Source organism: Balaenoptera acutorostrata, chromosome 9 (genome assembly GCF_949987535.1).
Source record: "Balaenoptera acutorostrata chromosome 9, mBalAcu1.1, whole genome shotgun sequence".
NCBI lineage: Eukaryota > Metazoa > Chordata > Mammalia > Artiodactyla > Balaenopteridae > Balaenoptera > Balaenoptera acutorostrata.
In genome coordinates this window covers 85,367,332-85,383,259 of record NC_080072.1, presented here as the reverse complement: position 1 = coordinate 85,383,259, position 15,928 = coordinate 85,367,332, and the positions used below count along the sequence as shown (strand labels likewise).

Here is a 15,928-nt window from a genome sequence, read left to right as displayed (position 1 = left end):
AATGATAGGGGTCCCAGAAGAAGAAAAGAAAAAGAAAGGGACTGAGAAAATATTTGAAGAGATTATAGTTGAAAACTTCCCTAATATGGGAAAGGAAATAATTAATCAAGTCCTGGAAGCACAGAGAGTCCCATACAGGATAAATCCAAGGAGAAACATGCCAAGACACATATTAATAAAACTATCAAAAATTAAATATAAAGAAAACATATTAAAAGCAGCAAGAGAAAAACAATAAATAACACACAAAGGAATCCCCATAAGGTTAACAGCTGATCTTTCAGCAGAAACTCTGCAAGCCAGAAGGGAGTGGCAGGATATACTTAAAGTCATGAAGGAGAAAAACCTACAACAAAGGTTACTCTACCCAGCAAGGATCTCATTCAGATTTGATGGAGAAATTAAAACCTTTACAGACAAGCAAAAGCTGAGAGAGTTCAGCACCACCAAACCAGCTTTACAACAAATGCTAAAGGAACTTCTCTAGGCAAGAGACACAAGAGAAGGAAAACACCTACAATAACAAACACAAAATATTTAACAAAAAGGAAATAGGAACATACATATCGATAAGCACCTTAAATGTAAATGGATTAAATGCTCCCACCAAAAGACACAGACTGGCTGAATGGATACAAAAGCAAGTTTCATATATATGCTGTCTACAAGAGACCCACTTCAGATGCAGAGACACATACAGACTGAAAGTGAGGGGATGGAAAAAGATATTCCATGCAAATGGAAATCAAAAGAAAGCTGGAGGAGCAATTCTCATATCAGACAAAACAGACTTTAAAATAAAGACTATTACAAGAGACAAAGAAGGACACTATATAATGATCAAGGGATCGATCCAAGAGGAAGGTATAACAATTGTAAATATTTATGCACCCAACATAGGAGCACCTCAACACATAAGGCAAACACTAACAGCCATAAAAGGGGAAATCGACAGTAACACAATCATAGTAGGGGACTTTAACACCCCACTTTCACCAATGGACAGATCATCCAAAATGAAAATAAATAAGGAAACACAAGCTTTAAATGATACATTAAACAAGATGGACTTAATTGATATTTATAGGACATTCCATCCAAAGACAACAGAATACACATTTTTCTCAAGTGCTCATGGAACATTCTCCAGGATAGATCATATCTTGGGTCACAAATCAAGCCTTGGTAAATTTAAGAAAATTGAAATCGTATCAAGTATCTTTTCCGACCACAACGCTATGAGACTAGATATCAATTACAGGAAAAGATCTGTAAAAGATACAAACACATGGAGGCTACACAATACACTACTTAATAACGAAGTGATCAATGAAGAAATCAAAGGGGAATTCAAAAAATACCTAGAAACAAATGACAATGGAGACACGATGACCCAAAACCTATGGGATGCAGCAAAAGCAGTGCTAAGAGGGAACTTTATAGCAATACAAGCCTACCTCAAGAAACAGGAAACATCTCGAATAAACAACCTAACCTTGCACCTAAAGCAATTAGAGAAAGAAGAGCAAAAAAACCCCAAAGCTAGAAGGAAAGAAATCAGAAAGATCAGATCAGAAATAAATGAAAAAGAAATGAAGGAAACAATAGCAAAAATCAATGAAAATAAAACCTAGTTTATGAGAAGTTAAACAAAATTGATAAACCATTAGCCAGACTCATCAAGAGAAAAAGGAAGAAGACTCAAATCAACAGAATTAGAAACGAAAAAGGAGAAGTAACCATTGACACTGCAGAAATACAAACGATCATGAGAGATTACTACAAGCAACTGTATGCCAATAAAATGGACGACCTGGAAGAAATGGACAGATTCTTAGAAATGCACAACCTACCAAGACTGAACCAGGAAGAAATAGAAAATATGAACAGACCAATCACAAGCACTGAAATTGAAACTGTGATTAAAAATCTTCCAACAAACAAAAGCCCAGGACCAGATGGCTTCACAGGCGAATTCTATTAAACATTTAGAGAAGAGCTAACACCTATCCTTCTCAAACTCTTCCAAAATATTGCAGAGGGAGGAACACTCCCCAACTCATTCTTCGAGGCCACCATCACCCTGATACCAAAACCAGACAAAGATGTCACAAAGAAAGAAAACTACAGGGCAATATCACTGATGAACATAGATGCAAAAATCCTCAACAAAATACTAGCAAACAGAATCCAACAGCACATTAAAAGGATTATACACCATGATCAAGTGGGGTTTATTCCAGGAATGCAAGGATTCTTCAACATATGCAAATCAATCAACGTGATACCTCATATTGACAAATTGAAGGAGAAAAACCATATGATCATCTCAATAGATGCAGAGAAAGCTTTCGACAAAGTTCAACACCCATTTATGATAAAAGCCCTGCAGAAAGTAGGCATAGAGGGAACTTTCCTCAACATAATAAAGGCCATATATGACAAACCCACAGCCAACATTGTCCTCAATGGTGAAAAACTGAAACCATTTCCACTAAGATCAGGAACAAGACAAGGTTGCCCACTCTCACCACTATTATTCAACATAGTTTTGGAAGTGTTAACCACAGCAATGAGAGAAGAAAAAGAAATAAAAGGAATCCAAATCGGAAAAGAAGAAGTAAAGCTGTCACTGTTTGCAGATGACATGATACTACACATAGAGAATCCTAAAACTGCCACCAGAAAACTACTAGAGCTAATCAATGAATTTGGTAAAGTAGCAGGATACAAAATTAATGCAAGAAATCTCTTGCATTCCTATATACTAATGATGAAAACTCTGAAAGTGAAATTAAGAAAACACTCCCATTTACCATTGCAACGAAAACAATAAAATATCTAGGAATAAACCTACCTAAGGAGACAAAAGACCTGTATGCAGAAAATTATAGGACACTGATGAAAGAAATTAAAGATGATACAAATAGATGGAGAGATATACCATGTTCTTGGATTGGAAGAAGCAACACTGTGAAAATGACTCTACTACCCAAAGCAATCTACAGATTCAATGCAATCCCTATCAAACTACCCCTGGCATTTTTCACAGAACTAGAACAAAAAATTTCACAATTTGTATGGAGACACAAAAGACCCCGAATAGCCAAAGCAATCTTGAGAACGAAAAATGGAGCTGGAGGAATCAGGCTCCTTGACTTCAGACTATATTACAAAGCTACAGTAATCAAGACAGTTTGGTACTGGCACAAAAATAGAAATATAGATCAACAGAACAGGATAGAAAGCCCAGAGATAAACCCACACACATATGGTCACCTTATCTTTGATAAAGGAGGCAAGCATATACAGTGGAGAAAAGACAGCCTCTTCAATAAGTGGTGCTGGGAAAATTGGACAGGTACATGTAAAAGTATGAAATTAGAACACTCCCTGACACCATACACAAAAATAAACTCAAAATGGATTAAAGACCTAAGTGTAAGGCCAGACACTATCAAACTCTTAGAGGAAAACATAGGCAGAACACTCTATGACATACATCACAGCAAGATCCTTTTTGACCCACCTCCTAGAGAAATGGAAATAAAAACAAAAATAAACAAATGGGACCTAATGAAACTTAAAAGCTTTTGCACAGCAAAGAAAACCATAAACAAGACCAAAAGACAACCCTCAGAATGGGAGAAATATTTGCAAATGAAGCAACTGACAAAGGATTAATCTCCGAGATTTACAAGCAGCTCATGCAGCTCAATAACAAAAAAACGAACAACCCAATCCAAAAACGGGCAGAAGACCTAAATAGACATTTCTCTAAAGAAGATATACAGATGGCCAACAGACACATGAAAGAATGCTCAACATCATTAATCATTAGAGAAATGCAAATCAAAACTACAATGAGGTATCATCTCACACCCGTCAGAATGGCCATCATCAAAAAATCTAGAAACAATAAATGCTGGAGAGGGTGTGGAGAAAAGGGAACACTCTTGCACTGTTGGTGGGAATGTAAATTGATACAGCCACTATGGACAACAGTATGGAGGTTCCTTAAAAAACTAAAAAGAGAACTACCATACGACCCAGCAATCCCACTACTGGGCATATACCCTGAGAAAACCATCATTCAAAAAGAGTCATGTACCAAAATGTTCATTGCAGCTCTATTTACAATAGCCAGGACATGGAAGCAACCTAAGTGTCCATCATCGGATGAATGGATAAAGAAGATGTGGCACATATATACAATGGAATATTACTCAGCCATAAAAAGAAATGAAATGGAGGTATTTGTGATGAGGTGGATGGAGTTAGAGTCTGTCATACAGAGTGAAGTAAGTCAGAAAGAGAAAAACAAATACAGTATGCTAACACATATATATGGAATCTAAGGAAAAAAAAAAAAGGTCATGAAGAACCTAGTGGCAAGATGGGAATAAAGACACAGACCTACTGAAGAACGGACTTGAGGATAGGGGGAGGGGGAGAGGAGAGATGTGACAGGGTGAGAGAGTGTCATGGACATATATACACTACCAAATGTAAAATAGATAGGTAGTGGGAAGCAGCCACATAGCACAGGGAGATCAGCTCGGTGCTCTGTGACCGCCTGGGGGGTTGGGATGGGGAGGGTGGGAGGGAGGGAGATGCGGGAGGGAGGAGATATGGGAACGTGTGTATATGTGTAGCTGATTCACTTTGTTATAAAGCAGAAACTAACACACCATTGTGAAGCAATTATACTTCAATAAAGATGTTTAAGAAAAAAAAAAAGATGGTATGCTGACGTCCAACCAAAGCTCACAAGTTTCAAGAAGATAACTGTAATCTCAAGAGACCTTTAAAGAGGCAATTTTCATGGTCATGAAATTCATACTCCACACATCTTTTTTTTGTTTTGTTTTGACTGGGCTTGGGGGGGGGGTGTATTTTCTAATAGGAATTGTTTATTAGTATATGGAACGTAGATCAGGATAAATGAGATGATACAGAAGAATTGTGAACATCTCTGATATTTTCAGTATTAACAGATACGTCAACACACTTAATATTGATAGAACAGTAATACGTATCAAATAAAGACATTAAAATTAAAGTTCTTGGGCATCAATGACTGAAGAACACATTATTGTTAATACCATAGCAAAGACACTGCTCTGCAACAAACAGCACAGACTCTTCCATTTATAATGGAAGACTCTAAGCATTTATAATGACGAGCAGATGCTCTGAAAGAAACATCACCATGACATCTGCAATTATCCTATAAAAATAAAAATGTACAAGCTCTTCTCATTTTCCCGGATTACTGCTATATTTCAAAAGCCCTCTTCACAATTATTTTCTAAAAAGCAAATCCAATTTTCCCACTAAAACGGACTCTCTTTACAACACACACGCAACACAGACACACACACACAACACAAACTCTGGCTGAAAACTTTTGAGGAAAAAATAATTTAAAAAGCTCCAGCTCAATGCCATTTCAGAAACCTTGAGTATATTGCAATTATTCTTTGCCTGCTGACAGTGTTCAAAGATCTTGTCCCTTTAATTCTTCTTTTCTTACCACTTGTTCTCAAACTTTCTTCCCTAAGGATCTCATTACTAAACTCAAACCCTTCAGAACCTGGTATCCTTCTCTTGTCCTCCTAGGCTATCATAGCAAACTCTGCCAAGGTTTTTAACCTTTTTAACCTTATATAATATTTTATATTATATAAAATGAGTTAGTTCCTGATATCAACTTAGATAAAATCTAAATTAAGGACATCACATTAGTTTTTGTTCATATTACATACTCTCCTAGGTTTCAAACTCTTGAATATATATAGCTAATATATTTTCCAATAAAGCAAAATTATATACAAACACATTTTGTTTCTAAGAATAAAAAGCTTAAAATTCTTAATCACATGGGCCACTATTAGAGGATGTCTTCCAGCTACTTAAGGGCCTAAAAAGCACAAAGGAAAAGAATGATAAATCAGATCACAATAAGAATGAATAAAAAAATAGATGAAAAAAGAAAAGTAAAAACACACAAAGAGGAAATCTAAAGATGATGAAAAATTATATATATCACATGACAACTATAGAAGTGCTCACACACAAAAAAAACCCCTCAAGAACTAGGTAAAATATATGACTGGTTAATAAAATAAAACTAAAATTAACAACATTTATAAAAATATGCCAAACTTCACCCATACTTACATAAATGCAAACCAAAGAAAGCTTCTGTTCCTCAACTATATATCTATGGCAAAGATTAAAAACCTCAATAATACTATCAGCAAGGAAAAGTCATTCTCATACGTGACTGGTAAGAGTGTAAATTGGTTAGTAAAACAAAATATATAAATATAATTCCCCTCCTTGGAATTTATTTTATAGCTATATTTAAGTAGTATGCAAAAATACACATACAAAACTATTCACTGCAGTATTATTTAGAGCAACAAACTAGAAATTACCTTAAAGTCCATCAATAGGAAACTGATGAGAAATACTAGCTTATCTCTAAGCTTTACAACATAATATCAGAGACTTCAAAATGAAAAAAAGCACATACATATGGGCTAGTGTGAAAAGGTCTTTAAGATAATACTGATTGGAAAAAATAAGATTCAGAATAGTACAGTTATCTGTTGGTATATTCCAGGACCCAATGCAGATACCAAAATCTACAGATGTTCAAATCCCTTATATAAAATGGCAGTCAGCCCTTCAGTATCCATGGGATCCCCATCCTTAGATTCAACCAACCAGGAATTGAAAATATTTAGAAAAAAACTTTAAGAAAGTTCCAAAAAACAAAACTTAAATTTGCCGAGAGTTGGCAACTATTTACATAGAATTTACACTGTATATACAACTATTTACATTGTACTGGGTATTATAAGTAATCTATAGATGATTTAAAGTATATGAGAGAGGGGACTTCCCTGGCGGTCCAGTGGTTAGGACCTCGCCTTCCAATGCAGGGGGTTTGGGTTCAATCCCTGGTCAGGGAGCTAAGATCCCACAGGCCTCGCAGCCAAAAAACCAAAAATATAAAACAGAAGCAATATTGTAACAAATTCAATAAAGACTTTAAAAATGGTCCACATCAAAAAAAATAGAAAGAAAGAAGGGAGGGAGGGAGGGAGGAAAGAAGGAAAGGAAGGAAAGAAGGAAGGAAGGAAGGAAGGAAGGGAGAATGAATATGGGAGAATGTGTGTAGGTTATACATAAAAATACTACTACACCTTTTTATATAACGTTCTTGAGCATCTCCAGATTTGGGTATCTGCTGGGGTCCTGGAACCAATCCCCTGGTGGATACCCAGAGATGATTATAATTATGTTATCTCTTGTAAAAAGGTCACAGACTCAAGAAATGGCCAAGTGCTATGTACAGTTGCCAAATAAAACACATAACACCCAGTTAAATTTGAATTTCAGGTAAAAAATAATTTTTTTTTTTTTAGTTTAAGTATGTCCAAACATTTTTATTTGCTAAATCTGGCAACCCCAGTTACATCGCACTCTGCAAGTCACCATCTCAGTTGCCTCAGTCTCTGCATCTGGAAAATGCCCAGGTCAGTCTATAATTTCTTCTAGTTCTAAAATCAGTTCTATGATTTTTTTTCTAGTTCTAAAATTCATTGGTTCTAAAGCTCCCTAAAATTCTGGCATTTTATAAAGAATTCAACGTATACCCAGGATAATGTTCAGACAAATTAACAGCTTCTAACAATCCTTCACTGAATCTTTCCATTCCCTGAAAACAGGCATTCTTCAAGGTCCCACTCTTGGTTTCTCACTTTATACCACTCTACATGCTCAGGAATTCTTTTCTGTTTTACATATATGTGGAATATTCCTAGACTGTCCTTTCCCTCTCCAGCCAATCATGGAATTCATGGAAAGCCTCAAAACATCTGTAACATCAAAATTAACACAGCTAACAAAGAATACTGTCTTCAGACCAAAACATAAAGCTTTTAATGAGTTCCTGTATTACAGTATATCTATGAGAAGTTTACAACATATAAACATGAAGCAATTATAGAACCAGAAGGAATACTAACAATGTAAGCTTGCTTACATATTCTGCTTAGCTGCAGTCACAGAAGTAAACACCTACAGATCACCCAAATGTTAAGCCAACCCTAATGATATCAGGAAATAAGAGCCTCATCCCACTAGCAACTGGTGACTGGAAATAGTCTACCTTCCACAGTACCTGGAGTGAAGCCTGGACAATTATATATGTATACAGCCTTAGACATTCTCTAATCCCTACCATGTTTATCCAGTCAATACAACTGGATTTCTCCTTTCGTTTCCTGGGAACAAAGCCCTGACGTGAACCAGAGCCCATGTGACTGGGCCTCCCATCATTCAGTCCAGATTTTGCCAGCTTCCCTGTCTCCCTCCTACTGAAAGCTACACACTGTGCTCTATAATCCACAGCTTCAGATGGAGTCACTAACAAAAGTGATTTACCAGACTCATGACCCCAAAACACAATGCTTATACCTACTACTGCCACCAATGAATTCTATTATTTCCTAAAACCTCTTCCTTCAGTGTCCCATTCATTTGGTGGTATTTTAAAACGTATTTTAATGATCATTCAAGTATAAGTTAGTTATTATCCTTTGGATACTCATTTTCTATTTATGGCTATTTCAAATAGTGCCAGCCCTATGGCTAAATCAAGTTTTCCTAGGTTTGATCCCATTCAACCTGGGTTTCCTGATCGACTGACTCAGCCCTATATATAAGTGCTACAGGTACAAGTATAATAAAACCAATAAGTGCTGCCTATTTTCCTAATCATTATGGGTACAACCACTATCCTATCTATATTTTGCTTTCAGAAGTCTAACATTAGGGTACTTCCCTGGTGGTCCAGTGGGTAAGACTCTGTGCTCCCACTGCAGGGGGTCTGGGTGCGATCCCTGGTCAGGGAACTAGATCCTGCATGCATGCCGCAACTAAGGAGCCCTTATGCCGCAACTAAAGATCCCGCATGTCACAACTAAGACCCAGCGCAGCCTAAATAATTTTTTTTTAAAAGATGTGTGTATTACAAAAAAAAAAAACTCTAACATTAGCTTTAAAACCTGTCAACTATCAAAGTGGATTTCTTTATCTGCAAAACCACCACCAAAATTCATGCTTCCCTCTGCAGGATCTTTCACATAGCTTTTTCACTTTATATTTGGGCTATGGCAGCATATTTTCCTTCAGTCTCCCAGACCTCCAGTAGGCATGCAATATTTACAATTATGATTATACTTTAAAATGCAGCAATTTCCTTTGGAAGTAATATGGCAGTACTAACAAAATCTACCAAAATATTTCTTGTAGCATATCCATTTAAAAGAATTACTAAACTCATTTAGTTTTTTAGATTGCAAAAAAGCAATAAATTTTGAGGAAATATATAGCTACTGAATTCATCTTCCAGCTCTTTTTGTTAAATATGTTGTGAAATGAAATACAATCCACAAAATGGAATTACTAAATTGTTAAAAGTGCATATCCTATCTCTTCCATCGAATTTAAGAAATAGAAAATCATAACTCATATCTAATTAGTAACTGATGCTCTAAAAATACAGTTCAGTTCCCTGAATCCTCTGGACCTTAATATTCATTTATCAGTTTAAAAAACAAATGAAAAAATACCCAGCAAGCGAAGACTTTGTATCCTGTAGGTGTTCTTTTTTCAGAGAGTCCTCTCTCAAGCTTTCACCCTGTGATTTTTCTCTCACGTCTTCTGAAACTTGTCCACGGTCAACACTGTGACTGGTTTCTAATGGTTTTCGATTTGAATTTTTCCTGTCTCCTTCTCTCCCATCAGATCGACTCCACCATGATAAACTTTCTTCACTGTTCTCTGTGGATTTTCGAAAACCACAATGTACAGAACCCTGAGAGACCAGTGCTGAAGATGAACTAGATGGTTCAAAATTTCTGTTCTTGCTATGAAGTGACAGTTCATCAGAGGGTCTTAAGAATTTAGGTCTCAAATTTATATGAGAAGAAAACTCTTGATTTTGTTTTGGACTGGATTCTTTTCTACATGCTTCTAAAGACCCAGATCTACTATCTTTTTCATCACCACTAAACTTATCTTTATTGATATTCTTTGCAATATCTGTTGTATTATATCTTTCTCTTGAACTTTTATTATATTTTACCGAGTCTGATTTTCTACTTTCCTGAGTACTTTGTGCTCTATCTGAGTATGCTGGTTTCCTCCACCGTTCTCGTCTACAGTCTTCTTTCATAAATGCAGTTTTCTCAGCTTCTTTTAATTTCAACTGGAAGATTTCCATTGACTAGAAAGAAGGAAAAATTAAGATATTTAAAATTAAAAATGGCTCAATGACTTGTACCCCACATGCCACTGTGTCACGATACACTGTCATGTAGCACAACGAAAGAAAAACTCAACAAAGGGTAATAAAAGACGCATACAATCATCCTACTTGACATGGCCTGAAATATGTCCCCCCCAAATTTATATGTTGAACCTCTAACCCCTAGTACCACCAAATATGACCACATTTGTAGACAGGATCTTTAAAGAGGTGATTAAGTTAAAATGAGGTCACTGGGTTAGGCCCTAATCCAGTGTGACTGATGTCCTTGTAAGAAGAAGAAATTTGGACACACAAAGAGACATGAGGAATGTGCACACACAGATAAAAGATCATGTGAGGACAGAGCAAGAAGGCAGTCATTTATGAATCAAGAAGAGAAGCCTCAGAAGAAACCAAACCCTCTAACATCTTGATCTTGGACTTCCATTCTCCTGAGCTGTAAGAAAATAAATTTCTGTTGTTTAAGCCACCCAGCCTGTGGAGCTGTGTTATGGCAGCCCTAGCAAGGAAACACACTACCATAAAATGAATACTTAAAAAAAAATATGAATAACCAATGAAAAATTACCAAATAATGAAAATATCCTGGGAGCTCAAAAGGAGCCCTTTGACCAAATGACCAGCACTAAAACAAAATGTAATTCAGAAAACAATAAAAACATAATTTTTTAAAAAATAATTCCTACAGTCAGTGAGAGTCAAGATGTTACTACAATGCTAAAACAAAATAGATTCTCATAAAAAAAGAGCAGTTCAAGAATAATAAAGACTTATAATTAAACTATGTTCAAAAATATGCATGTAGTGAGTAGAAGAATAGAAAGTGTTGAATCCAAATTTGTGAATTCAACACTAGCCTGGGAATTCGCCATACTTAGGAAAAAATGGTGAATTGATGTAAGTTATAGAGAAAAGACACATGGACAATTAATTCTACAGAATCTAATATGCATATACTAGTACTTGCAAAAAGAAAAAGGAAAGATAATAGGAGCATTAACAAAAAAAAGAGAGAGAAAATTTCCTCATCTAAGTTTCTAGATCCAAAGGGCTCACCGAACAGCCTTAGGGGAGGGGAGAAAGTGAAGCATACAAAGACTTATACATAAAAGATCCTAATTCCTGAGTCTCAAAATTCATTCAGAAAAAAAATTCTTCACAAAGATTGGATCAGGGGAGAAGGGAGTGTGAGCATGTAAACAAATGCGAGTTAGGTAAATAACACATTGCCTACAAAGGAAAGAAAGTCAGACTGTTATCAACTATTCGCTTACAATACTAAATGATAGAAGATAGTGGAATAAAGATCAAATTTTTATAAAAAATTATAAGGCAATAATTCTATATACAGAATTCAACTCAGTCAAATTATCTTTCCTTGACATGGACAAAAGAAAGTCATTTTCCAAAATGAAAGGAATCAAAAAGTAAATCACTTACTAATTCTGGGGGGGAAATTACTCAGGATCATTAAGCCAAACCATAAATGAATTAGGGCAAAGATCTCTGAAAAAAGGAGTGCATGCTATAAACCAAATGGCAAATGCAATGGTTAAGTCTAAGTAACTGTTCTTGTAGTAGTGAAGAATATAACTGTCAAGGATAAATGCATATTTTTTAAATTTATAGTAAACTGTAATTAAAATTTCAAATTATTTCAATAAAATATGAGAGTTGAGATGGAAAGTTATCATCTTAGTCTAGGCAGAGATAATCCATTATATTTCATTTTTTCAAAATTCAGGTTTAACATGTTTCTTAAATTTAATGACAACATCAATAGAGTGAAACTGATGGCAGTGGGGGGGAATATTTTCATAATTTAAGCATTGCCTCATAGGCAAATTTTTTTTTCTTGGTGATACAAAAATTGATGATGTATCTACAATTAGTGGCTTCTTAGATTAAATCAAATATGGTAATAACAAAAACAAAAACAGCAGTTACCACAATTTATCCAATGCTTATTTTACTACATCTTTTGTATCATTTAAGTGGGCTCTACAAACAATGCCTAGGTTCAAATTTACTCATGAGCTACATAATCTTGGTTATTTAAACTCTGTCTGCCTCAGTTTCCTCATTTACCAAACAAGAATAATAGTACAATTATGGGTATTAAATAAGTTTAATTATACATGAAGTATTTTAACAGTACCTGGAAGATGAAAAGCATTCAAATTATTATTAATGTTCACAACAATTCTATGATACTGATACTAACAGCCGTGTTTTTAAAATGAAAAATAAAAATGAAGCTAAGGTCACATAGCAAGAGTAACAAACACTGTATTGAAATTCAGGACTATTTGACTACAAAGCCAATGTTTTTAACTACTATGTCAAAATGCCTCACTCTGTGATTCTTAACTGTTCTAGAGCATTAAGAAATTACATAAGGGACTTTCCTGGTGGTCCAGTGGTTAAGACTTCATCTTCCAATGCAAGGGGTGAGGGCTCAATCCCTGGTTGGGGAGCTAGGATCCCACATGCCTCACGGCCAAAAAACCAAAACATAAAACAGAAGCAATACTGTAACAAATTCAATAAAGACTTTAAAAATGGTCCACATCAAAAAAAAATCTAAAAAACAAAGGTTTAGAAAAAAATTATATAAAAGTTCACAATTCAAAACATAAACTCATAATAACCCCTAAAAAAACATAAAAAGAAAACTAAAGGCCATGTTATGTATAAATAAAGATATATTTTCAAAATAAAATATTAACAAATTTAATGTAGTGGTATATTAAAGGAAATGCCATAATCAAATAGGAGTCAAAGAATGCAAGAATGGTCCAATGTTATGAAATGTATTCAGGCAATTCATCTCATTAACGGAAGAAAAAAAAAAAATCACAGTATCTCAAAGGATACCAAAAAAGTTATTTCATAAAAATTAGATACCCATTCCTAATTTAAAAGCAAAAGCAAATTAACAAAAAAACTTTTGCATAAACTTTGAATGCAAAGATACTTTCTAAAGATGACAATCTTCATCTTAAATGCAAGAAGTTATCACTTAAACACAGAAAGAAAAGTGTTATTAATCAAAGTCCTGAAATTCTACTTCAAGAATACAAGAAAGTTTAAATATTGTAATACTGAGTAGCAAAAGCAAAAGTAATCACCATTTACATATAACTATTTTCCCATATAACCCAATTAAAAAAAAAACCCACTATAGATTTAATGACAAGAGTTTAAATAAATGGGCAGACTAGCACCAGGCAACTCAGAAAACATAAGAGAACAAAGATTCAGCATACAACTGAAAAAAATAAAAATATCTTAAGGATACATGCATAACAACTGAATGGAGAAATGTATTGAAGAGCATAAATAAAAATTTGAATTGACTGTGGTGACCTCAATGGGAAAGAAATCCGAAAAAGAGGGGATATATTTACAGGTATAGCTAATTCACTTTGCTGTACAGTAGAAACTAATGCAACATTGTAAAACAACTCTACTCCAATAAAAATATTTAAAAAATTTGAATTGAGAAATAACCAGTATTTTAGGATAAGATTACTCAACATTACAAAGATATTAATTGTCCGTGATTTATCTACACACTTAATTAAATTTAAATCAAAATTCCAAAATGAGTTGTAAATTTATAATGTATTTTGGAAAACTGTTTCTTTTGAGCTTGAACTTAACAAAATTGATTCTAAATTTAACAACAAATAAAAGCACACATAAGAATATAAAGTTACTTTTTAGTGACTAATAAAAGAAGACTTACCCTGTCACATAGTAGGTGTTCACTAATTATTTGCTATCTGAATGAGTTACTGAAAACTACAGTAATTAAAATAGTATGATACTAATTCCAGGAAACAAAAAAATCAATAAAATAGATTTCAGAGTAAAGAAATAGACTGATTTTATAAAAAATGATGTAATATATAATAAATGTGTCATTTCTAATTAGTGGGAAAAAAATAATTCATTCAATATATTATAAATGACTAAAGACAAAGAAAGTTAAATGCTTATTTTAAACTATACACAAATATGTATTTCAAAAATATTAAAGCTATCCATAAAAATAAAACTGAACAAGTTCTCAAAAGAAATATAGGAGTGCATTTTTATGATCTTGAGGGTGGAGAAGGCCTGTCAATGAATTATACCAAGAACATTAAATTATAAAAGAAAAACCTGATAGGTTTTGTTAGGTAAAAATATTTAAAATATATTCATAGCAAATATAAACAAAGTAAAAAAATAAACATGAAACTAACAGGAAGAAATTTGAACAGACTTATTAAACGGTCTTAAATAAATATACCAGAGGAGGGGGACAAGATGGCGGAAGAGTAAGATGCGGAGATCATCTTCCTTCCCACAGATACATTAGAATTACATCTACACGTGGAACTGCTCCTATAGAACACCCACTGAACGCTGGCAGAAGACGTCAGACCTCCCAAAAGGCAAGAAACTCCCCACGTACTTGGGTAGGGCAAAAGAAAAAAGAAAAAACAGAGACAAAAGAATAGGGACAGGACCTGCACCAGTGGGAGTGAGCTGTGAAGGAGGAAAGGTTTCCACACTCTAGGAAGCCCCTTCACGGGCAGAGACTGTGGGTGGCAGAGGGGGAAGCTTCAGAGCCACAGAGGAGAGCGCAGCCACAGGGGTGTGGAGGGGAAAGCGGAGAGATTCCCGCATGGAGGATCGGTGCCGAGCAGCACTCACCAGCCCGAGAGGCTTGTCTGCTCACCCGCTGGGGCGGGCGGGGCTGGGAGCTGAGGCTAGGGCTTCAGTCAGATCACAGGGAGAGGACTGGGGTTGGCGGCGTGAACACAGCCTGAAGGGGTTAGCGCACCACACCTAGCCAGGAGGGAGTCCAGGAAAAAGTCTGCAGCTGCCGAAGAGGCAAGAGACTTTTTCTTGCCACTTTGTTTTACGGCGCGCAAGGAGACGGGATTCAGAGCGCCGTCTAAACGAACTCCAGAGACGGGCGCGAGCCGCGGCTATCAACGCGGACCCCACAGACGGGCATGAGAGGCTAAGGCTGCTGCTACCACCACCAAAAAGCCTGTGCGTGAACACAGGTCACTCTCCACACCGCCCCTCCCGGGAGCCGGTGCAGCCCTCCACGGCCAGGTTCCCGTGATCCGGAGACAACTTCCCCGGGGGAACGCACGGCATGCCTCGGGCTGGTGCAACGTCACGCTGGCCTCTGCCGCCGCAGGCTCACCCCGCAGGCATATCCTTCCTTTCCCCCCGCCTGCGTGAGACAGAGCCCCCAAAGCAGCTGCTCCTTTAACTCCGTTCTGTCTGGGCAGGGAACGGATGCCCTCAGGCGACCTACACGCAGAGGCGGGTCCAAATCCAAAGCTGAACCCCGGGAGCTGTACGAACAAGAAGAGAAAGGGAAATCTCTCCCAGCAGCCTCAGAAGCAGCGGATTAAAGTTCCACAAACAACTTGATGTGCCTGCATCTGTTGAATACCTGAATAGACAACGAATCATCCCAAACTCAAGAGGTGGACTTTGGGAGCAGGAGATATTAATTTTTCCCCTTTTCCTTTTTTTGTGAGTGTGTATGTGTATGCTTCTGGG

The 15,928-nt window shown here is 36.1% G+C and overlaps 1 protein-coding gene across 2 annotated transcripts in view; it reads right to left on the bottom strand.

Annotated features, from left to right (window-relative positions):
- CWF19L2 (CWF19 like cell cycle control factor 2) overlaps window positions 1-15,928 on the bottom strand; it is a 185,528-nt gene that overhangs the window by 106,480 nt on the left and 63,120 nt on the right. For both annotated transcript variants that reach the window (XM_007182672.3, XM_057553460.1), the window contains exon 8: window positions 9,651-10,306. In XM_007182672.3, the coding sequence (XP_007182734.1) occupies window positions 9,651-10,306 (656 nt within the window). The remainder of the gene's footprint in view (window positions 1-9,650; window positions 10,307-15,928) is intronic.